Source organism: Nelusetta ayraudi, unplaced genomic scaffold, assembly GCF_046127955.1.
Source record: "Nelusetta ayraudi isolate G7.1 ecotype Tasmania unplaced genomic scaffold, CSIRO-AGI_Nayr_v1 ptg000084l, whole genome shotgun sequence".
Lineage (NCBI taxonomy): Eukaryota > Metazoa > Chordata > Actinopteri > Tetraodontiformes > Monacanthidae > Nelusetta > Nelusetta ayraudi.
In genome coordinates, this window is record NW_027466134.1 from 51,644 (window position 1) to 75,649 (window position 24,006).

The 24,006-nt window shown below is 40.5% G+C and overlaps 2 protein-coding genes and 1 long non-coding RNA gene across 5 annotated transcripts in view; 2 read left to right on the forward strand and 1 right to left on the reverse strand.

Annotated features, from left to right (window-relative positions):
• Positions 1–481: 481 nt before the first annotated feature.
• Positions 482–7,827, reverse strand: ak4 (adenylate kinase 4). The gene is made up of 5 exons (XM_076045339.1): positions 7,045–7,827; positions 6,189–6,308; positions 2,890–3,062; positions 2,573–2,691; positions 482–1,752 (listed from the first exon to the last, which is right to left on the reverse strand). Exons 1-5 carry the CDS (start codon positions 7,184–7,186, stop codon positions 1,659–1,661), a joined length of 648 nt encoding a protein of 215 aa, XP_075901454.1. The 5' UTR covers positions 7,187–7,827; the 3' UTR covers positions 482–1,658.
• A 312-nt stretch (positions 7,828–8,139) lies between these two features.
• LOC142900803 (uncharacterized) lies at positions 8,140–10,636 on the forward strand. Its single transcript, XR_012928934.1, has 2 exons — positions 8,140–9,007; positions 9,656–10,636. It is a non-coding gene; the product is annotated as an uncharacterized LOC142900803 (long non-coding RNA).
• A 748-nt stretch (positions 10,637–11,384) lies between these two features.
• The window catches only part of jak1 (Janus kinase 1), a 32,236-nt gene continuing 19,614 nt past the window's right edge, over positions 11,385–24,006 (forward strand). Inside the window, exons 1-6 of one of the 3 annotated variants that reach the window (XM_076045341.1) lie at positions 11,385–11,540; positions 18,285–18,496; positions 19,875–19,998; positions 22,586–22,733; positions 22,931–23,085; positions 23,393–23,661. In XM_076045341.1, the coding sequence (XP_075901456.1) occupies positions 18,292–18,496; positions 19,875–19,998; positions 22,586–22,733; positions 22,931–23,085; positions 23,393–23,661 (901 nt within the window). In that variant the 5' untranslated portion in view covers positions 11,385–11,540; positions 18,285–18,291. Of the gene's footprint in view, positions 11,541–11,920; positions 12,144–12,622; positions 12,890–18,284; positions 18,497–19,874; positions 19,999–22,585; positions 22,734–22,930; positions 23,086–23,392; positions 23,662–24,006 lie in introns of those variants that run through there. The other 2 variants (XM_076045342.1, XM_076045340.1) reach the window with 2 other exon arrangements.

Sequence of the window (24,006 nt, forward strand, 5' to 3'; positions counted from 1 at the left end):
CTCCTCTTCCTCTTCTTCCCTCGACTCTTCACTACAATTGGATAACCGAATTTTGCATAATGTTAAAGGTAAGCAAAGTAAAATGCAATTCAGAGAAGAATGGAGATGGAATATAAAGGATTTTTATTTATTTTTTTCTATAATCTGTAATGCCATATTTTGAAAGTACCTTATTTCTTCCCAGAAAAAGATAAATTATCTCTGGACACAAACAATGTATTTCAAGTGGATGCATCAATGTCAGGATGCAATTAAAACCTGTCAATCGGGGGCATAAAGGTGCTATTCTTCTGTGTGGCGACATGTTTAGACAGCATGGTTGGTCAGCTGTGGTGCTGCCCAACCAGGAGTGGTGTTGTCAGCATACTTTTCACACCACGCCTTGTTTTTCAACACACTGAGCAGCCAAAGCCAGTCATGCTCTCTGACTGACAGCATGAGTGAGAACCAGAGGCGAAAAGAAAGACACTTTACACAAAAGTTGATCAAAAAAAGTTTGTATTTGATTTTGCCACAGATGAAAAAAGGTTTTTCAGTACAACATATATCACCCTGCAACAGCCAAATGCTAGATGAAAGCCATAGCTTTGAGAAGCATATATTTGTGTATAAAAATGCTTTTCGGAAGTGTTCAGCTCTAACCTATACACATTTCTTTTATCATAAATGCATTGATGAGGAAGCAATTCTTTAGAATCAAAACATGTATAGAAAGAAGCTATTTATGTAGCTCTGTTTTTTTTTTTAATTCACAATGCAACACAAGGCAATTACAAATGTAGTTGGTGGATATGTTTTTGGAAATACTTGAGTTTGAAAAAATACAAAAAAATTAAAGCTTGTTCTCACTTACCTACATGGACACATCATGTACAGCAAATTTACAGCATATTATACGTCTTAAAGCAGAGGAACCACCTGTCTCAGCAAAACAGTCACCTTAGTTCCCTTTAAGATTTTCTTATTACGACGTTGGACATTATTTTATGTTATGGCAGAATGGAGTAAACACAACTTAGTGGGCATGCAGACCCACAAATCATGCCTTTCCTTCCTAGTTAAATTACAACATGTTACATTCAGCCAATGTGACGACGTTTGCCTTTTATAAATTATAAATGTGAAAACTTGATTGAGGTACAGATCAATTGAAAATAAGTTGTTTAATGACTGAAATGAAAGCGGCTAAAACATTAAGTAAATAAGTAAATGACAGCATTATGTTTTTGATGTTTTTCTCGTTTTCTGTATGGTGTCGTATTTTGGACAGCCACTTTACATGTAACAATGTTTTCAATTTCTATCCTGTTCACACTTTTCAATGTTTTTCTTTTACTTTTTTTATTCTTACCCTTAAACTGTACCCTGACAAGTGCTTTAGCTAATCTGAGATTATTCATTCAGAAGAGTAGAAAAATAAACCACTTATCCACAAACAAAAACTATTCCAGCCGTGACCGTTCCAAGAAAGAGAAGAGACTGAATTGTGAGTCCAACAAAAACAAGTTTGGATTAGTGCCTTTGTCAAACTTCAACATTGACGGGGGGGACTGGAGGCTGCGGCTGGCGAGTGCGGCCGGCACTTCCTCTCCTCCCTCCCTGCGGTCTGTTCATTCAGAGAAGTGTCAGGGCACCTGGCCTTGGAAGACGTCTGAAGGTTACGTTTGCATCTTTGCTGTGAGCAGCGAGTTGATATAAGGCCAAATCCGATCCGTCTCTGTGCCGGAAAATGAGTGCAGGACTCCCTGTGACCTGAGAGAAGAAGAGGAAATAAGAAAATAATACTAGAAATATCAATGCAAATATGAGACAACCTTTTCACTTATTATAGTTTATAGGGTTCCAAAATATGAAATTCAATGTACAATTTCATCCATTCAAACCAAGGTAAAAAAAATAAAAATAAAAATAAACAAGTGTGAAGCACTGGTTACTTTTGTGAGTTATTTTTACAAGTCAGTGTGGCCTGAGGTGTAGAGGAGAGGTCTTTGCTGAAGACACTTTTTCCAAATCCTAATGTTTATTTGGCCTTATGAACCTACCACTACATTCCCGCTTCCTTCTTTTCACTTGTGAAGCATTAAAATTTGCACACGCACACACTGGAATATACAGCATTTTCTTCACAATCAGGATGAAGATAAATTTTCAGAGTGCTGTTTTGTATTACAGTACCAAACAAAGAACTATTGTTCACAAATACTTCTGAGGACTTTTTACCACCAGGAATTACCAAATTCTCATTCTTAGTCATAACTTTTTTTTCTCTTGTTATGACAGCCATCTGGGATTAATATTAGATGCAAGGAATGCAGGAACAACATGGCTGCAGTTTTGTAGGGGAGCAGAAGAAAAAGAGGAAAATTTCTAAGTCACAGACTGCAAACACAAGCAGCTGCGTGCAAACATTACAAATCCTGGAATATTTGTCTTCATTACAAAAGGAAAAAACTCAATTTCTTACACTGAATATTTGTGGTGTACATGTAAACATACACATGGCTGCAGAAAAATGAGAAAAATCACTGTATACAATTTACAAACATTAACGGGTATAAACATTTGCACTGACTTGTATAGGTCTATGACAGGCTTAGCCACATCTTTGTATTGTCTCAGTCTGGCCATCAGGGCTTCGGGTTTGTCGTCGTCATGTTGGATCAGCGGCTCCCCTGTGATGTCATCCTTTCCCTGAGGAAGCCAGCACAGTTTAACTTCAACAAAAGCAAAGTCATTCCGCAACACAGGAATGAAACAAATTAAGAATAACGGAGGAAAAAACAAGCCACGACATTGACCTTCTTACAGACTGAAGGGTGGCACTTAAAAATGAAAACAACGATAAGAACAACAGAAAGAAGCCAGACAATGCTGTGGCGTGGCTGAGACCTGCACTTGAGGCGGATTGAAGCCCATGTTGTAAACTCTCCCACTGCCCGGATGGATCCAGCGGTCATTCAGTCGGTCCTTGAGAGTTTCGTACGGGATGTTGAGGCTGATGACCAGGTCGAGTTGAAATAGACTGTTCAGCTCCTTTGCCTGGGTCAGAGTCCGAGGAAAACCTGGCCAAAACAAAGACAGAGTGAACTGCATTCAGGATTGTGGTGTCTTGCATGGCAAAAAAACAAACATATTGTGTATAAGTTATTTCACAATTTCATGTTATTTTTTCTGTTAATTTCTGGTTAATTTTCTGTAAAATGTTTCTTGCTTCATGTCAATGGCTAACAATAAGCATGTCGACTGAAAATGCTCAAGCGTCATAATGTGAAGAAAGTTTATCAAGACGATTTGGTTAAAATATCAAACTTCTGCATACGAATAAACAAAATAGTGTCATCCAACGATTATGACTTGTACCTTTCACTGACAATTCAACAGTGATGTCCGCTTCTCTGTGGCATGAAACACAGTAGTGTGTTGCTTTTAGTTGACAATTAAATTTTCATTACTACATGCTCACACTGGAGTGGTACAACTTGCAGTTTAGCTGTGTCATGTTGTGCTGTGGATTATTCTGAAAAAAAACAACTGTTAATATTGGCAAAATAAAAGGGAAAAATCACTTGTGCAGGTACGAAAATAATGAATTCAACATCTTCAATGGACATCATCTGTTAAAAATGTTTAAAATGTACACAGTCTGTCAGTCTAGACAAATTTTGCCAGAGTTTAGTCTTGCATGAGCACCAAAACAAACTGGCTCCCTGACCAACCCTCTGGCATGGTGAGCGCTGATATCGGACCATTTTGTGGACAATGTCAAATGATGAAGTAACTACATGACGTCACAAACCAGGGGGCGCCAGTTGGTTTTTCTTCTGTGTTTTTTTGTTCTCCTTTTTCATTGTTTTTTCTTTTCTTTTCCAACCATCTATTTTAGTTTAATTTTTTATTTTCTGGAGTTCATTTGCTGCCGTTTGTGGTTTATTGACATGGTGTTGGACTAAGTGGAAATTCACACACCAGACTGTGCAGTTGTCTCAGTGCAGTAAACATTAACAGTCTGCTGATCACTGACTCACTCACCTTCACAGTCCTCCCTAAAATATTTTTTTCTCAGCCACGCCTGTCTACCTTAAAAAAACAATTGTTACATCTGTGAAGACAAAGCTTAATCCAGCTGCTCTACATGATCACCGCTGCACTCACTCAGTCACAAATGCAGCAGAGCTCTTGTTTCATGTGGCATATCAAAAGACTGGCTCTATCCCTAACAGTTTTCATATCGAATGAGTCTGGAGAATGTTCATTTTTTCTGACACTACGGTCCACCTCACTCTGATCTATCTGGAGAAACAGAAAACAACTGCCATAACAAAGCACGGCCAAGTTTTGGCTGCTGGAGGTGAAAACTGGCACCACGTTTGTGGGTGTGTTTACATCTCGCAGCACCACATTTACAATCTGGAAAGCCAGACGGGGTCTCCACTTCCTCAGTAGATCAAGCAGAGTTAGATCCCAAGGCGCTATTAGAAAGCAGATGAAGTCCCCCAGTTCCTAATTTGGCCACTTCCAGTTAACTCCTTAGAATGTTTTGCTGTAGTTATTGTGTTTCCTAAAACTAAGTTTGTGAAAGTTTCTCTTTACTTTCTTTGCAGTTAAAACATTTTTTGTGTAGTTTTGCTCAAGGTATTTAAAAAAAAAAAAAAAAACAGTACTTGACTCAACTCTCTCTTTTTATACTGCTGAGTCACCATGAAGTTCACCATGTTAGGAAACCCTCCCTTGCATTCCAACTCTCCACCATAATGCTGCCCTTTCAAACATCAGTTTAGGATTTTCCTGTTCGATCCTTTTGTGCACAAACTTTTCATTGTCACTTTGCTGCATCGCATGTCTGTGTGAAACAGCAATCAGTATTCTCAATCAGTATTCTCCCTTGTAAAACGTTCTGTCTTTCCAAGCAAAACGAACCACAGAGAACAAATAGGATGTTTTTTACATAAGTTCTGGGATGGATTAAAAAAAAAATCCCCTCCAAAAAAAGAAATCAATAAAATGTGGGACTATATGTCTCAGAGTCACAAGGTAAACATGAGGAACTTAGATAAATGATGTGTGGGTCCCTGTGTGGGAGCGTGTTTATGTGTGCCTGACCTTAATATGGCCGTCTTTTTAGCTTACTAAACTAAAGCTATTTGATCAGTGTTCATGTTTCAAGGTTACAACAGCTCTTTCATTAGCACCAGGATTCCCTGTAGTTTTAACTCTGTATTTATTCTCAATGGTAGCAATTTTGAGTTGTTTTCTACCCCTTTATGATAAATGCTGCAAAACTCATGTACATATTTTAGATAAAAAAGTGTAATTATACGATATGCTACTAAGAATGTAGCACTTTATAGAGCATACAGACATGTAATTTGAGTCACCAAATGACTGAAAAAAGGGTATTTGGACTAAATGTTGCATGAAGGAAATTTCCATCAATTTGATTTATACAGTTCTTATCCCATTGAGTCAGGGAACGTTGAAATGCAGCTGGACAGCTCAAATTTGATGTATGAAATCTCACGCAACCATCTTGCCAAGCTCCAGAGTCTATTCAGTTCATCTTTGTGTTCATTAACCAATCAGCATCCTTCTAACAATGCCAAAAGCAGGAAATGAACGGTGCACGTTTTTTTCTTCTACATAAAACCAGAGAAGAGAGTGAAGAAGAATCAGAGATAGTGAATCTGAGGCTTGTTGCTGCCACCAAGATTAGAGGCTGCACTCAAGGCCGTTTAATCAGAAGTCACACATTTTCTCATTTAAATATGAACAAAACAGCATTGAGGCTTTACTCTCCATTTTCTCTGTTTTGCTTTTGCAAAAGTTTGGTTAAACAAAACAGTGCATTGTAACTCACAACAGGGTGGTGACTTGAACCTTGTGTCTGCACCAATAGGAGGCCTTAACTGCTGGTGTTAAAAAAAAAAAAAAAATGTCTGACTGGTCTGCTCTGAAAGTAATGTAATGATGATTTGGCCAATTACCTTCCATTGTGTGTGCGTCTGAACCTGCCTTCCTATTTCCAAACGTATAGCATAGCATAGTAGTCAGTAGCAGTTGGGAAGCCAAACAGAAAAACTGAGGCTGCTGTTTGAAGAGAAATTCAAAATACAGCCGCACATAATAATAATAATAATAATAATAATAATAATAATAATAATAATAATTCTTGAAAGCTGTATTCTTCTTACCGTCTAGTAGCCAGCTGTAGTTGCTCATTTCTTGCAGTCTGGGTAGCATTAGTCTGGTCATCACATGGTCAGGCACCAGGATGCTCCTCTCTACGTAGCTCCTCACCTCCACGCCTGCCTCTGACCCCAAAGTGCACAAAGTCTTTGAAATTACACACTGTGTTAATGTCACAATGGAGGGGGGGGGGGGGAGGCTCATGGAAGAAAACCGTTATAAGAACACCAATGGCATCACTACATGTTTACACAGCCATGTAAATCAAATACATGATAAGTATCCAATAAAAGCGACGCCTCAACTTTGTGACGGCAGAAATCGACACGGCTCCTCTTTTCACGGATTTCCTACAGAGTTGAAATCGCACCCTTTCAATTCCGCTGGCCGATCAGTTTCAACGGCCGTAAGGCAATATTGAGAGGGGGGGGGGGAGACAACACACAACACAACAAAACTCATTTTGTTTTGGAAATGCGTTGAGAAGCTTGTGTTGCTTGTGTTACTCCTGCATGAGTCATAATTATTTAGCGCATGCGCAGCCATATGAGTATTTTTTTTTTTTTTTTTTTTTTTAGAAATACGCGTAACACACAGTAACGTCAGTGGTTAAATGAAATAAAAATAAATACACATATTTACATGTGTTACTTTCTCTCGCGGCTATGGAGGCGAACGCGTTCGAATGACTTCTGTTAGCAATGTTGCCGAGTCACCGCAGACATGAGCGGAATGAAAAGTTTGACAACAAAACATTCCGTGCAGATTCGAAAAGATGTTATGTGACAACCGTAACGATCCTAAGGCGCTGGGTCGACTCCACAAAAGCCCTCCACAGTGGTCTCAGCAGTTGTGACCTACCTGAATTGGACGCTATGCTCTCCCGTAGAAAGTGTCCGCTGGACAAATATTTCAGTCCAAAGCTTTCCGCAATCCTCTTGGATATCGTTCCTTTTCCCGATCCGGGTGGGCCCATAATTGCTGCTCTGAAGAACTTGGCCATGTCCTTCTAAATCCACTCTCCGATTGCAAAAAATCCTCTAAAATACGCGCACGTTTTCTTCCCACTTCTTGCGCGATGGGACACTGCCCAGTCCCCCCTCCCCCTTTTAATAACTACAAACCAGTTACTATGTCACTAACGGCTATCAAAACATGCACATAGCCTGTCTGACATTAATCCAGTTTGGCCAAAGTAAACTCCAGCTTATCTTTGGAGTCTGAAGTTCTGTCTCTGCGCACACATCAGGACTTTCCTACTTTTTTGTGTGTCTGTGTGTGTTTTAGCCCTCGGTCCAAATGGAAACGCTTTTCCTTCCCCCTTTTTTCTTTTGGCCCGTGCGTATGTTAAGCTGCGCTACGTCTTTAAGGACAGATTTCTCCCCGCGAATGAATGAGGGAGTCGCTGCAACGCCCTATTTTGCTGTGCCCATCCACAAAAAATGCGGAACACTGATTCGCACGAACACAGTGTGGCAAGAGTCGTTTCCCTACGCAGGACGGGAAAAAAAAAAAGATAACTTTTTCAATACTAAAAAGCTTTCTTTCCTCGTCTACGATTGCAACAGCGGTGGGATGGAAACGTGAAGTAGGAAGATTAACAGTGGCCCACAAACTGTCAATTTCCTCCCAATCGTAAATATGATACTATATAATATTGATCGTTAAAAAAAAAAAAAAAATGAAACGAATTCAAAATTTGCAGATACTTGATGTTTTTTTGATGGGGGTTGACGGCGAAAGAATGTATATTGGTCGCATTTGTCTAACAAAAATCACGACAACAGCATGTCTACTCCAAACCTTCGGGAATTCTTTAGTGCGTGTTATGCTGTAACACGCACTAAAGAATCCAAATTCCGCGTCCTCTGAGCGAGAAGATAGCAGTATGACGTTCCTGGGTGTTTTGGATGCTATGCAGCATTTAAGCACTGGGTGGTGCTGTGAACTCGCAATCAGAATAGGACGGTCGCGTTTCTCTTTACAACCAGTGTCATGTCTCTCGTTTCTTACACGTCTGACAAAAAGGGCGTGACAGTCAACTTGTCACATGACTCCTAAAATATTAAGAATGCGTAGCCAGTGTCTTGTAATGGGTCGCGAGCGGTCGACATTTTAAAATGTTGACTTTTCAAGAAAAAGCAAATCAGTTCCCCAGACCAGTGAGAGTTGCGGCGCCATGCATTCTTGCGTTGTACTAATTGGGGGTGGGCGGGGGTGGGGGGGTTGACTTCGTGTCAAAGTGCGTAATTCCCTGATTCCAGACCTGACAGGAGCGTCGCTTTCGGGTGAGACGCGCGCATGCTTTATTCGTTGCTTCTGTCTTGTGTCGCCGTCTAAAACCTTTACGATTTTGCCCTGTGAGCAGCGCAGCGTGCGCAGAGAAGCGCGCGAGCCGCTGTCATTCCGCGCAACGTTTTTTTTTTTTTTTTTTTTTGCGGACGGGAGGAATCGGATGAGTACTTGTTGCGAGCCATACGGCGGCGGCAGCAGCGTCCCGGAGCTGTCAAACGACTGCGCACAGCCTTCAGTCAGTGGAGTAACGAGACTAATCCATCAGACAAACAACTCTGGAAGCTTAACCTTTTTTAGCCGAACGAATCAACTTCTTCTCTCCACGGACTGAAGCCCTATCTCTCTTTCTCTCTCTCTCTCCCTTTTTATTTAAAAAAAAAAAAAAAAAAAAACGTTCTGAATTTGTCACATGGCTTTGGAGAATTCAATAACAACAAAAAATGGCGACTATCACGTTGTCCTGTGTGGTCTTGCTGCGTCATTAAAAATATTCATGTAAACACGGGAGATTAAATGAGAAAATGGCAAGGTAAGTGGCGCAGATTTTTGTGATACACGTATTTCGCCATTGAGCGACATTAAGAATAAATTGTTGTCTTTGAATCGCACAACATGATATTTGTTTTTGCCAGGGAAAGGGGTGTGTGTGCAATGCTGGGCGTTAACGTTCGCTGCACAGTATTCCGCACACCCCAAAAAAAATGCATTTCGAGTTTTGCCGTTAGATGACTGTGAAAAAGGCAAATCGTGTTCATATAAAGGCGCTGTGCGTGTTAGTGCGTTGGATTAAATGACGACGGTGATTCGATTTTTGCCAACTTTTCGTCGTTTCTTGTAACCAGCAACAAGCTCTCCGTGCAACCCTTTAAAATCATGTACCCCTGGCGTTACCATGTGTGCCGAATTCGTATTTCTCGTGCGTTACCCGGACTGTTTAGTTGGAGACTATAAGCCTGTTATTTACATTGGGGCTTTATGCAGTCTGGGCGCGCGCTCTCCACACTCGCTACTGGTGATTTCAACTGACACCAATGCCAACAAGCTCAACGCAGAGAGCCGACAGTGCTCTGGCCCATCTGTCCTGTTTACGCTTTTTTTTTTTTTTTTTTTTCTTGTTTCGCTGCTTCTCACGTCTGGCACAGGAGAACATCTTTCTCTGTGTGTGTTTTTTGGCCAGAGCCCTGAACAGCGGGGCTAATGGAGTTGTTTACATGAAGTGCAGAGGGCGGACTGGCGACCAGGAGGGGGCGGAGCCGCGACGGAGCCAGAGAAGGCTGCTCACATCGGGTGGAGGCGGGGCTTTGCCAGAAGAATCATAACAAGTCTGACGTCACTCGGCCTTGTGGTTGGTATGAATAATATAGCCACAGCTGAGTTTAGCCTGCACGTAGTCCTGCAAAGGGGAGGAAGCCGTCTGTGTCGGTGATTGTTGTGAAACAGCGCCGTGAGCGGCGGCCGAAGCGAGACTGACGCTGTTATTGATGCTTTCAGATGGAAAAAGGAAAAAGGTGTTGCTAAGCAGGAGACCGCAAAAACAAACATACTTCATTTTCAGCGAAATTATGTCTAGTCACGTCTTTGGTGTGGCCTAATCGTGTTCACGTTACACAATCAGGGTTGTGCTTCATCGGAACCTGACTGGCAAACTAGCTTGAATAAAAAAAATGGCCAACACGACCAAAATAGCCTGTATTAACTATAGCACACATTCAGAATATGTACACACAACTGGTACACAAGGTGAGGCCTAACCAATCAGTCACAATAATGTTATAAGTGGTATTTATGTTGTTCGAGTATAATAATAATAATAATATTTGATGCATTGCAACGGTTCGTGTTTCCTAAGCACAAATTTAAAAAGCGAATGAGCCATTTGTATGTTTTGAATTGCATTCTCACTTGTTAACCCTCGAATTTTGACAGTTGTTGAATGGAACCAAGCCCCGGACTGCTAGATGTGACAGGCTGCCCTGGTTCAGTTATCACAGTGCTGATGCTGTCCCCATCGAAGGTACAGTACTGTGATAACTGAAGGATGGCTGCCAACTTGACACGAGTGCAGTTTGTTGACGGTTGGCCACATGGGCCAGAAGATATATTGACTTGACACACACTTGCAGTTGCTTTCTCAATAAAGACAAGTTACGCCTCTGAATCTGCTGTCCGTGTCTGTGTTAAGGAGTCTAGCTGATAACAAAAAATACACAGAACAGAAAAAGTTGACCAAATTTGCTTATAGTCGAACCTGAAAGTTTAGAGAGCATTTGTCTTGATTATGCGTTTGCAAAGTAAATAGCATTTGATGAACTCAGTGGGATACATCAATTAGTGTCAAGGAGGTTCTTGCATTACATTGTTGTCAACAGGGGGAGCCAAAGATCCATGAACTGCAGAAGTTCTGCAGCCCTCCCTGATTGCGTGAAATGTTTCTAAAATAAGGCAAAGATTAGTGGCCACCCTTATGTTCTCAATTGCTGTAACTTTAAGATTAAAGCGTGTGTTAAGTGTCCAGTCAGTGTGTTTTACAAATGCAGAAAAAATGATGAACAATGTCAGAATTGGAATACTATGAAAATATAACAATGAATTAATACTGTAGTCACTTAGATTTCCCCAGAAGACTTAATTAAAAAAAAAAAACACCTGTTTTTGTTGAGGAAATCCCCTAAGAGTCGCTAAAAAAAAACCACGCTGTTTAAATCTGAACGCCTTCTGCCGTTTGACTCACCATTCTTACCAAGTACTGCGAGATAACTGGGATGTGGCAATACGTTGGTCCCTCCTCGTTTATACGGTCAACACCCTTTTTTTTTGTGTCACTTTTTCATTTCCCCCCTCTGTTTATCTGTTCTCATCTCCGTCAACAAGTGACGATGCGCATAAGAAGTGTCAACTGCAAGGGTGATGTAATTTGGTGTTTAGGACCAACCCCTTGCTCGGTTTGGCTCAATAACAGCTGTCTGATGGCACTGGTCACAACAACAGGCTGGCAGAGCGATGTGAGAAATAAGGAAGTGGAAATCCAGACACAGCTAGTCAAATGGAGACTGACATTTGAAGTGAGTATATTTACAAACATTTACAGAAAGTTGGGAGCTGATCGATCGCGCACAGCAATCTAGTTCATGCGCTTTAGCATTGGTCAAAAAGTGTACAAAGTAAAAGTGTAAAAAGTGTTGTTACACAATTTATCACTTTAAGGTCACATAAAAATTGTCGTGTGTTTGCGATATTGCAGCCAATAATTGCTGCACGAAATGACTAAATATGGTCACAGGTCAGTGTGGTATGTTGGTTTTGCATGCAACGTTAATGTCTTTTTTTTTTTTTGTAATTATTATTATAACGACCAAAATAGTCAGAATCTCAAAAATGCAATGCACTTTTTGTTGACCATAGGGGGATGCGATGAAGTACATAAGCCACATTATAACATTTTGAAATTGTCGGCTACATTTTAAAAAAGACTGTCAACTGACTTTTGGAAGTTGTGCATCGGAAAGACTTGGACAAATGGGAAGATCATGAGGCGGCAGTAGCCACAAATAGAGGCCAGCAGCAGTAGGTCTGCAGAGACAGCAGGACAAAGAAGAGGATGAACTCGGCACGACGACGCTTCCTGCAGCAGTATTTAGAAAATGGCTGTGCTGCACGAGCCAATGGTAATGATACTATTATTCTAACATGTTTTATGCGATAAAAACATGTTAGAATATTATAATATTGTGAATTATTTCTATGATTAATTTACAAAGGTGGCTGTAACTTTGTTCAATCATTCAAATCAGACTTTTTATGTTATTATTTGTAATAATAATAATAATAATAATAATAATAATAATAATAATAATAATAATAATTATAATAATTATAATAATTATCTCCATCATCATCACATATAGTGTAGATAGTTATTTATGAAATGTTATTAATAAAATAAAAAATAAAAAATAATAAATTCCTTTTATTACAATATAATACAATGTATCCCAGCTATTATAACAAGTCCCCCTTAATTTCGTACGTATTGATGGCGTCTAATCTCCGGTTAAGGAAGGTTTAGAGTGCGTCATTGATTGACAGCCACAGCAGCCAATCGTTGGCCTTATTCTTCAGAAACCCACAGCGTTGTTTTCGGGAAAGGGGACGTTCCCTGTCAGGAAGCGCTAGCGACAACCTATGTGAGTTGCGACTTCGCTTTATCAGCCCTATATCGAAGAAAATCTGTGAATTCGAGCCCGGTAGCCCTCACGATACGGTTGGACACTTTGGATATCCCCCCCCCCCCCAGTCGTCGAGAGATTTTTTTTTAAAAGTGACCTCCGGCGACGAGCTCACGAATTGATTGCGGTGTAATGCAGTAAACCAGACGGAAGTAACTTGCCAGTTGCCTGGCCGAGCTTCTAAGGTGAGTATGTAACGCTTTATTAGGGTCTTGTTGAAAGAAATATGTGCCGTCTTGGTCGCTGGAACTAACGTGACTTATTGGCCATTTGTTTACGTGGCTGCCAAGCTGCGTGTTTAGCTTTATCTGCCCGCTCGCGCGGGCAAGTGTGTCTGCGTGCGACGAGCTAAAGCTAACGTCAGCCAGCTCCAGTCTCTTCGGCACGGCAGCGGTGACGCTTCATCCGCGTCTGACGGCAGTACACTGGCTATTACATTCATAGTGGCTTTAAGCAAGCATCCAGATGTGAATGTACACATTTCGGTTACTGTTGGAGAAATGGCTGGGGATACAAAAAAAAAGAGGGGAAAAAAAAAGGCGTTGTCACAATTCAGGTGAGACGACGCATTCAACAGCGGCCTTTTACACTCAAAAAGTTTAACAGACAGCGGATAAGATAGTGGACATTGTGGGAGAGGGACACATGCTTTCGCCCCCCCCCCCCACACCCATATATAATAGAATTGATTTCCTAAGTAAATGGGTTCTTCTGACGACGTGAAACGCACCACACCCGTAGCGTCAAAATTGAAAGTGACGAAAACGAAAATGATTTTGACCGTAACCAGCTGCTGTTCTTGATTGAGCGCAGTTTAATTATGACGATCGGGGGTCTTTTTGGGACTCAATAGCAAAGACGAAGTCTTGGTATCGACTGTTTGTGGGACAGCCTTTGGATTTTGTCCTTGTTTGTCTTGCAATGACGAACATGAAAATTAGTGCCATAAAGTAGTCTCTCTCTCTCTCCGTCTGTCACACACACACACACACACACACACACACACACACACACACACACACACGCAGTTTCTGGTTTGACCCCTACTAAATCGACACAATGAGTGAAGGTGTTTTCCAGTATCTCTCTCGTTTCAGCGTGAACAGGAAGTCAACATGTCAGCCTTAAATTCTTAAAACTCTTGGGTTACAACTATTTACACCCCATTTGGGAAGCATTTTATGAAAGCTGCTTTTAATTAGGTTCTACTGTAACCTATTTATCAGTCAGTTACATACACGCGCACAATGTGAATACTGTGATTGTGATGCAAGTATCTGCAGAGCTATACACACACACACACACACACACACACACACACACACACACACACACACACTATATTTTAACGATGACAGAAAGATAGACTGAATTAAATCTGTAGTTCCGTGCAAAGCAACATAAAATGGTAACATTGAGACAACAGAAAAAAAAAATCCACCTTTTTATATCAATATGTTGCTATTGTAATGTATAAACGTGTTGTCATATATCATAGAACCCATGTAACCTCTCCATTGTTGTTGTTTCCCAGCATCTTGTCTTCTCATGGGACCATTTGTATCACTTTTACCAAAAACTTCCCAGTTATTAAACTGATCTACAGCCATGTAAACATCCCCAGTAGGATATTATTACATCATTTGTAATAGAAAGTCTTATAAGGAGATGTCTTTCTATTGCTTATTTGAGTTGAAATAAGCAATGATAAAAGTTCTGTAAACTAAATTTTAGATTTCTAGAGGTTTGAATGTCTTTTCACACCATTACTTAACTTAGCTTTCTATAAGAGCCAATGTAATTTCTCGTGTGCAGCTGTTATTACTTTACTAACAGTAGTAGTAGTAGTAGTAGTAGTAGTAGTAGTAGTAGTTATAGCTGTTTGTGTTGCTTTAACTTTACAGGAACCGTTTCAAAAGTGGACTCATAATCAATAAACACTCAACTAATCACGCTAAATCTTATGTTACGCATGAGTGCAAATGTAGCTACATGAAGGATAACTGGAGTCTCGAACAGCTGGTTGGGATTTGGAAAATTACGCCTTTGGTTTCATTTAGCTTTACTTTGATTCTGAACTAAACATTATCCGTGTAATGTTCACACTCAGGACGGAATCTTAACTCTCACAGGCAATTCATTTAAAAAAAAAGCTTTCACCTTCATCGTTTGTATTTTTCTTAGATTGTAATCTGTGAATATTGATAATTAGATTTTACTTGTGTGAAAGCCCTTCATCCTAGTTTTAAAAAACAAGTGCCTACATCATTTAAGTACGGATTATAGATTTTTCCTACGTACTTATATGTATTACAACAAGACGTACAAAACCACAATTTATCATTTACTGTAATAAATCGTTTAACAGATCAAAATAAGTGTTCCTTTATTGGAAGATGACGATGAGCCATGTTGATAAAACTGACAATACTGCAGCATCCAACCTAATTTTTTTTGGTTTGTTAAAATTCAAAAAATATAACTATTATCATTATTATATGGTCTCTTCAGATCTTTATTATTCGTCCTGATTCCCATCGAGCAGCCTTACTTGCACCATTAACCATTAAAACAACAAAGAAAACAACAAAAACTCTCTTCAGAAAACGGCTTGTTTACTCAGAAGGCCAAATGAACACCTCGCTAAATATTGGAAAGATGTCAATTCCCCTTATGACATCACAAAGGGCTGATTTCTAAAACTGTGTGACTTATACACTTGTTGGAAATTAGAGCAAGCAGATGACTAGGATAATTGGCTTTGATGCGTTTTTCAGCCTTTACTTGATTGCATAATTGAGGACACATTATCAGTTGCATTATTGAATTTGAATTGGTTCATCCAGTTTGGTTTCTATTAGGCTTTCAATTTATGTTTGTGTGAAAACATGCCTCTGGCAGTGGTAACCCATAAATGGGACTGATTTTAAATATATATATATATATATGTATATATATATATATATATATATATATATATATATATATATATATGTATATATATATATATATATATATATATATATATATATATATATATATATGTATATATATATATATATATATATATATATATATATATATACATATATATATATACACACACAGTTTATATTGTAACAGTTTGTTGCATAAAGTAATTGGATGACCTTTTCATATGTGACATCAACTCTTGTCTGTTGAAGTTAATTTCAGTCATTTCAGGGAAGTTTTACAAATGTATTTTGATGTGACACTGTTTTTGCCATATTCTGCCAACACCTTTGAGTCATTGTGTGCCGTACTAGTCAGTTCAGTGTCGTTAAAGTTAACCTTTTAAAACCGATTATCATGCTTGGTGCCACTTATTCAGCTATCACAAATAACGGTGGAACATAAAATCCATAACATATATTTAAATTAAGCTGAATTTAAGGAGGAAGTTTGCGCGCTTGGCCCATTGTAGAGGCAAACGGATGACTCATTCATGACCCTTCTGAAGAAATTCAGCTGGAGGAAATTGACATTATAGTTTTAAAAAACCTCTTGCCAGACATTTGGGCTTTTTGTTCAACCAGTGGTTTCACATCAGTAAGCACGTACAAGACAACTTGAAATAATTGGCACATAATATGCACACATAGGTTAAAACTACACTTCAGGTTGTAAAATTAATCAAAACTCTAATCAGCACTCCCGTAATATTGCAGTTGGTGATCTTGTCCGAAGGCCTCATGATCGCAATTTGGTGATATTTTATGTTGCATTTTAGGGGGAGGGATAGCATCTAAGATCCTTTGCTACACTCTTGATATTGAATTGATAGCTGACATAACCTGTTTTGATACAACTAACTAGGCGCATGAGTAAAGTAAATACATGAGTGCATCTGCCATCAGTTTATTTGCCTTTAAATTTCTAAGCTTGTAGGACTCTATAAACATTTCTTGTTGTTGCGTTTCCTTCTGTGTTAAATCTACCTGTCTGTGTCTGTCTATTAGTTTGTCTGTCTATCTGTCTGTGTCTATATTTACACTTGTATGTGTGTGCATGATGGTGTGTTTATCGAGGAAGGAAGTCAGTGAATGCAACCAAATGCACACACACAAGTACGACAGTGAACCGTCCTTACCTGCATGAGTGGTATTAGATGTTCATTAGCAGTGGTCCATGCTGAACAATCAACTGCTACATGTCTGCTGCATCAGGCTCTGCGGCCCATTTCTGGCATTTACTACTGTTGTGGTTGAAGTAGAGACACAGAAACACAGGGAACTCGAGAAACAAGAGTTCACAGTCTTTGACTCTGACATCAGCCCATGGTGATACACATTAGGTTAACTACAGTAGGTCAGTGTTTTTTTTTCTTCTTCAGTCTTATCATTCTTAAGGTCAAATGTTTCACATGCTTTCAGATGTTTATTTTTCATTTGGGACTTTAGTAGAGTAGCCTTCCATTACGCCCAAAGCTCTGTGGACAATTGGGGGAAAAAAAAAACATCCTTAGCCCCCTGTTTGCAGCCCAACACAAAAAGGTTATTGTTTTACCTTGATAGTTTAATTTGTTCATTGTTCATTTAATGTTATATCTGTCATGTGAGGAAGGGGATTTTTAAAAAAAATATATATTAATTTTCCATCCATCTTTTTGAAACCGTGTTTGGCGGTTCCTGCTGGCAAAACGATAGAATGCTGTTTTTTTTTTTTGTCACTTCATTGTTGCCGTCCTTTTTGAAACCGGAAACTCGGTCCGTCTTTTTACTCAGCCCATGCTTTGGCTTGTATATTTGTCATTTCCTGTTTTTACTTCTGCCGTGGTTACCGTCACTCCTGTGTGTGAACTTTGAGTGCTGCCCCGCAAAAAGTGTGTAGGAAGCGCCACAATCCTGGAAATTGTGTAGAAGGCTTCCCCGCTGAAAATTCCAGCGATTTTGCTCTTTCTTTTTTTTTTTTTAAGGTGGCCACTCACAGACATTTCATTGAAAACACGGCTTAAGTTGCCTGTGAAATGTCTGAAACAGAGCTCGTGATTGGATGAAGTATAAAATGTTGATCAAGGAAAAGTGGCTGGTGCTGGCTGGCAGGATGGGCGGTGGTCAGTGGAATGAAGTTGCTCTGCACACCACAATGTGATGTGTTGCCCATCAGCAGAACAGCACTGATGGAGGAGCTGACTGTCCTAACTGCCCCTCCTCCCCCGAGCAGCAGCCCCCCCACCCCCTCCGTGTGTGTGCGTGTGGCCATCTCTGTTCAGTGAACGGCTACTCAGGCTAATGTCATTTGATATCCTGCCTTGGCAGCTCATCAGGTTAATGACCGCTGAACCTTTGGCCACTCCGTTTGCTGATCTCACCGCACGATCACGCAAACTGCACTTAGCCTACTAACACACACACACACACACACACACACACACACACACGCACACACATACACACACACACACACACGGAATATATCAACTTCAACGTCATGTTACGTTTGATTGGTGCTATACAGCTTCTCTTCTTTTTGTCTGAACTAAAGCAGATGTGAAGCCTTTATGACCTCATGGCCGTATGTGAATTTTAGAATTTCTCTTTGTTGTTTTTGTTTTCCCAGTGTCTGAATGCCATCTCTGTCGGTGATGGAGTTGAGTAGGCAACTGTGTGGAAAGATGAGGAGGTCAAGTAGGAAGGCTCAGTATTCCTCATCTCCCACTGCCACTTGGGGCCTGGAGATTCATTTTTACTCACCGGGAGTTCACCAGCTGGAATACACAAGTGGCTGCTTTACTGCTGAGCAACTATGTGTGGATGCTGCCAAGAAGTGCTGTAAGTGAATTTCCTGTTTGATCCTTCTTGTACAAAGAGAATAACCCACCCTTAACTCATTTTCTGTGGTGAGCTGCGCTGATTATACCTGTTAAAGCGCTAAGTAAATGCCAAATTAGGGACGCAATAATGAATTAATCAATAACTGCACACGTGTTCACTGAATTTGATACAATATTCAATACTTATTTTCAGGTGATTGCATAACAAAAATACTCTGAAATCTAGAGTACATGGAACTATGAAAAGCTTACATTGCTACCAAAACACAGTTACTTTGAAAAGCTCAACAAAATGTAGAGACATTGTACAGGGTCCAGGATGCATAACAAAGAGTTTTTTTGATGATGGACTTCAGCCTAAGTGTTACCACAGTGCTGTCAACATTTAAAGTGAAATGCATTTGTTTTCAAGAAAGACTAAGAGGCTCAATAGGCTCTCCTGGGAGATCACGGACAAACAACGAGAATCAATTACCCCTTTTAGTGTTACGATCATAATACTGGGCACTATTTCAAAATCGATTTTAACCACAGCCCAAAAAGCAATGGACCATTACTGTAAACCCAAGTTAATCACAAGGCTGCCGCTCAACCTCATTTTTACCCCAAAACTATTTTTCTTCTATTCTCTTTTTTTATTATTTTTTTAAAATCTAAGTTAAAAAGCTTTTACAAGTTCAAATTAGGAAACATTCCATGCGCTGGAGTTGTAGGCTGAATGGCCCAGCGCCGCTCTGTAAACATGCTTTTTCTCATAACCAAATTTTGTCTGGGAATTTCTTCCCTGATTCTAATCACCGCTTTCTGAGTCCCCACTTGACCTCGCTTCAGTCTTATGCAAGCTGTGATGCCGGGATAAAATCAAAAGCACATCTAAGTCTGAGCTTCTTGGGGAAAATGTGACTCGGCAAAATAGTCAACAAGGGAAGCCTGTCTTTATTATTTAATTAGAAATTCTTATTATTGGCTATTAAAGGCGCCGCTGTTAATGGTTTACAGTCACACTACATATAATTGACATTCTTTAATCCCCGGAGAGCAGTGGTCACCAACATGGTGCCCGCAGGCAACAACTCAGCAACGTGATTATTGTCTTCACATAGATGGGCCACGTTACGAGTACTGAGTCATATGAAGGGCAACCAGTTTGCTACACTCTCCTGAAATAACACATCTTCTTGTTTAGCCAAGAATTATAGTATATATGATTGATAGATAGATTTTTCTAGATCATTTCTCATTTTTGTGCATAGAGGAAGCGGAACAATTGAAATGAGCCTTTATGGAGAAACAAGACCATGCTTTCAAAGATGTTTTTTTTCCCCTCTTGCTGTTTTGATATGTATTCTCATCAATTTAACCTTTTCTCCCTTCAGTGATCTCTCCCCTCTGCCACAATCTTTTCGCCCTGTACGACGAGGCGACCGGCACGTGGTATCCGCCCAACAGTGAGTTCAAGATCACAGACGATACCAGTCTCAAGCTGCACTATCGCATGAGGTAAGACTGGCGGGCCAGCGGCTGCTGACTGCACTCAGGTGGAATGTTGTTTCTATCGCGGCTTTTCCTTGGGTGAAAATGTGTTTGTTCCTGGTGCTGCGCAGCACTGCACTGTTGCGTCGGGGAACCAGTGGAAGGCAGAAGAGTGCGGGAACTCTGGCATAGTTGCTGATGGGATGTGGAATGTCCCTTTTGGGTGGGAAGAAGAAGCAGCAGCCCAGTCAAAGAACCTTTTTTAAAATTCCCCTTAGCTTCACTCGCTATCCTTCAGGGATCTGCGGAGCTTTATTGGTGGGATTGTTTGTGTTTGAATATCTCTCCTAATACTTCAATATTTTAATAGTTTGTTTGTTTATATTGGGATTGAAAGAGGATGTATTACTGAGCGTCACTGTCCATTTGGATCCAAGCGTCTGCTTTGAATATTGCAAAAAAAAACCAACAAAAAAAAGCCTTATTGTTCTTTCATGAGTATCAGAACTGAGCCGTGGAAGCCCAACAAGAGGGACGCACTTCCCTGTAGAAAGTACATTTCATTCATTTCAGCAAAATATGTGATGGCTTTTCTTTGTCTTTTTCCATAACAGAGGAGTCTTGAAAGTGTGAGAGTTTACCGTTGTACTTTTTCCAGAAAAGCCTGCACGATATTGAAAATGAAATATTTTTAGCAGCATTCGGAACTTCAGAAAGAGGCAAAGTAGTCTAATGACATTGTCATTAGATGACTAAATAAGGAGTGTCCTTTTCCAGCCAATTTTCAATCATTAATTGGCACTTGTTAACAGTTGACAGTTGACAGTTGCTTCTAACTAGACTCATTGCGGTCTGTTATTTTTTTGTGAAATCGATTCTGAGTTGGTGTGTATCTCACTAGGTGTTTTAAATCAATATATTGTTGTGTTTTTTTTAACACACACACACACACACTCACACACTCACACTCTCTGCTTGCGGCTGAGCATTTCTCAGCCCAAGTCGCTCACAATCGCTCCGGTTTGGAGGATGCGCTGGCGAATTTGCAACATGCGGCACTAATGAGGGACAGAGCGACTCTGCCGTGTCTGCTCTGGAGTCCTTGTGATGAAACCTGCTCGCAAAGGGTGATAAAAACATCAGTGTTGTTTCAGAGGCACTTCCTCTGTGCTCTGTTTAGACGGCAGCAAGCGCAGACAAAAAGTGAGTGTGCACAAAGTGTACCTGTGGTGCGCGTCCTGCCTGTATTTGTGTGCTTTCTTCTTCTTCTTTTTTTCTGAAATATGTCTTTTGTCAGGGCTGCCTCTGTACCGTAGTAGGTGAGCTGCCAGCCAGGCGGTGAGTTGTAAAATTATGGTCAGGCACGCCTTGTTTTGCATAAACAAATGTGTGAGAACACACAAGGATCAGAGAGCCGCCTGCAATCGCAGCCATCAGGCAGCCAAGAGTTGATGTATATCAAATACACCCATTTCTGGTGCCAGTAGTTTTGTGTGTGAGGCAGGTTACACTCTGTTTCAACAACTCTTAACTGATCTTCAGCGTCACTATTATCATCATCATCATCATCATCATCATCATCAGTCTCCCTGTGTCCTAATGGGACTAAACAACCAACCAAACTTAAGAAACACACAAACAAATCAAACCAAACAAAACAAATTAGTTGTCAACACTTGGTTATTGTATGCCAGTCAGGTGATCTCAGATCAGTCAAGACGTCCACTTGCTTCACAGGAAGTGTCGTTTTGTCATACCATTTTTTGGAACAGCAGTAGTAGTATTGCTATTGGTGTCAGCACATTATACCATAGAACAAAAGATGGCAGGTTTTAGTCATATTTTTTTTCACTTCACTTCAATTCACTGCATGAACAGTCACACTTGAATCAGTAGAGCGTGTGGCCAAGCATGAGTTTGAATACTTAGTTTAGATTGGCTTTTAACTGATTTCTTTTTTCTTTTTTTTCTTTTTTTTTGAAGAGTGCGTCAGTTGACATAGCTGCTGTAAAACAATGATTCCGCTGATTGCACTTTGATTTTTAACTAATGGCTAAAATCCATTCAAGGCATACTGAAAGCCTTCTACATATTTATTGAGCGGCACATTCCAGATTGTAACGCAGTCTCTCAAAAAGTCATGAAATCAGCCTTGTCATTGTTTTAAGGCAGCTGTGTCAACTGAATGTCAAACTGGAAGTCCAGCTATTGTGTTGGTATATATTAAGTTGTACTATTGCGCCGTTACCATTATTACCATGACTACTATTTTTACTTTTATTTTACATTTGAATAAAATCTTGAATCTTGAATTAGAACAGATACGTTGCCAGTGTTGGTTCAACTTCAGACAGCCTCTGCTAGCAGGACGCTGTGTGGCATCACAAAAGGGCCGATGTTTCCAGAACGGCACTAATTAATTTACATTGCACATTTCACATTTCACATGCCATGCATAAACTCTGTGGGGAATTCAGTGTAGGGCTGGATGGACATGTTATTGCGAAAAGATATGGTGAAGAGCACTTTGCAAGTTTGCATAATTTGGGAATTCCTGTAATTCTTTCTGGGTCAGACGCGGCGTATTGAAACACTGCTCTGTGTCTCCCGTCAGATTCTACTTCAGCAACTGGCATGGCACCACCGAGGGGGAGTCTCCAGTGTGGAGACACTGCATCAGCAAACTGAAGGGAGCCTCGCAGAAAACCCCAGAAGGAACCCCTCTGTTGGACGCCGCCTCTCTCGACTACCTGTTCTCCCAGGTAAAAACAGCGGAGGGATTTTGCAGTTTTCGCACGTCCAGGTTACCGAGGATGTATCTAATTACGCACGCATAGCGTTTCCTGTGCGAACGTGCTCATTTGTTTGACCTGATTTTGGCCGGTGTTGTCTGGAGCCTACATGAGAAAGTTGCCTGATTGTTTTATTTTCTTCAATTTTTTTTTTTGCGGGGGAACAGGGTCAGTACGACTTCCAGAAGGGCCTGGTTCCACTCAGGATGTACCATTCGGAGGCCGAGCAGCACGACATAGAAAACGAGTGTTTGGGGATGGCCGTGCTCGCCATCACTCACCACGTGAAAGACATGAATGTGCAAAGTGGCAGCGACGTCAGGTGAGGCGCACCCTGTGATTGGGCCGGTATTTGTCATCCTAAAATAAAGTTGGTTGGGTGATGCAAGGTTGAGAGATTTTTAGTTATTTGGACGTAAAAAAACTCCTTCCAGCCGTCACTGAGTCAGTAGACGTGACGCTATTTTAGTCGCAATTTAAGTACATTTTTATGAGCCATGGCAAATATTTGGACTCTCTATAATCCCATGGAAGTATTGACTGCTGATAAACTAGTTTCTGTGTAATTCTACTTTTTGAAAATTCAGTGACATTGTTTCATTTGGCTCTCTCCAACTCGCTCCCGCCAGTTACAAGCGGTTCATCCCCGCGTCCCTGAACCGCAACATTAAGCAGCGCAACATTCTGACGCGCATTCGCATCAACAACGTCTTCAAGAAGTTCCTCAACGACTTCAACCGGCGCACGTTCAACGACAGCAACATCACCATGTACGACCTGAAGATCAAGTACCTGGCAACGTTGGAGGGCCTCACCAGAGGGCTGGGCGGCGAGATGTTCGAGCCTTTGTCCCTCAGCGTGATGCAGGAAGGAGACGTCTACAACGGGGGTTACTGTGGTGAGAGCTCAAGCGAGATGATTCAACCTTCTTATGATTATTATGCTTATGATTAGAAGTTGCAGTGTGAAATGTGCGGTCGCCGGTCACTTTGGTCCCAGTTTTACAAGGAGGACATTTTGAGAGAGGCCAACGATCCCATCTTAGACCCATTCTTCTTCGTCCTTTCTATCCATATAACAGTGAGCACTTTGAATCCTGGTTTCCAACAGTACTGTGCAATATTAATCATCATCTTTTATAGATATGGCAAAAAGCATTTAGTCCTCTGTTTAATTTGTTGTTTTTTTTGTTGTGCATGAGGAAACCAACAGCGAGAAGAACTTAATTTATCTGTTAGTTTAT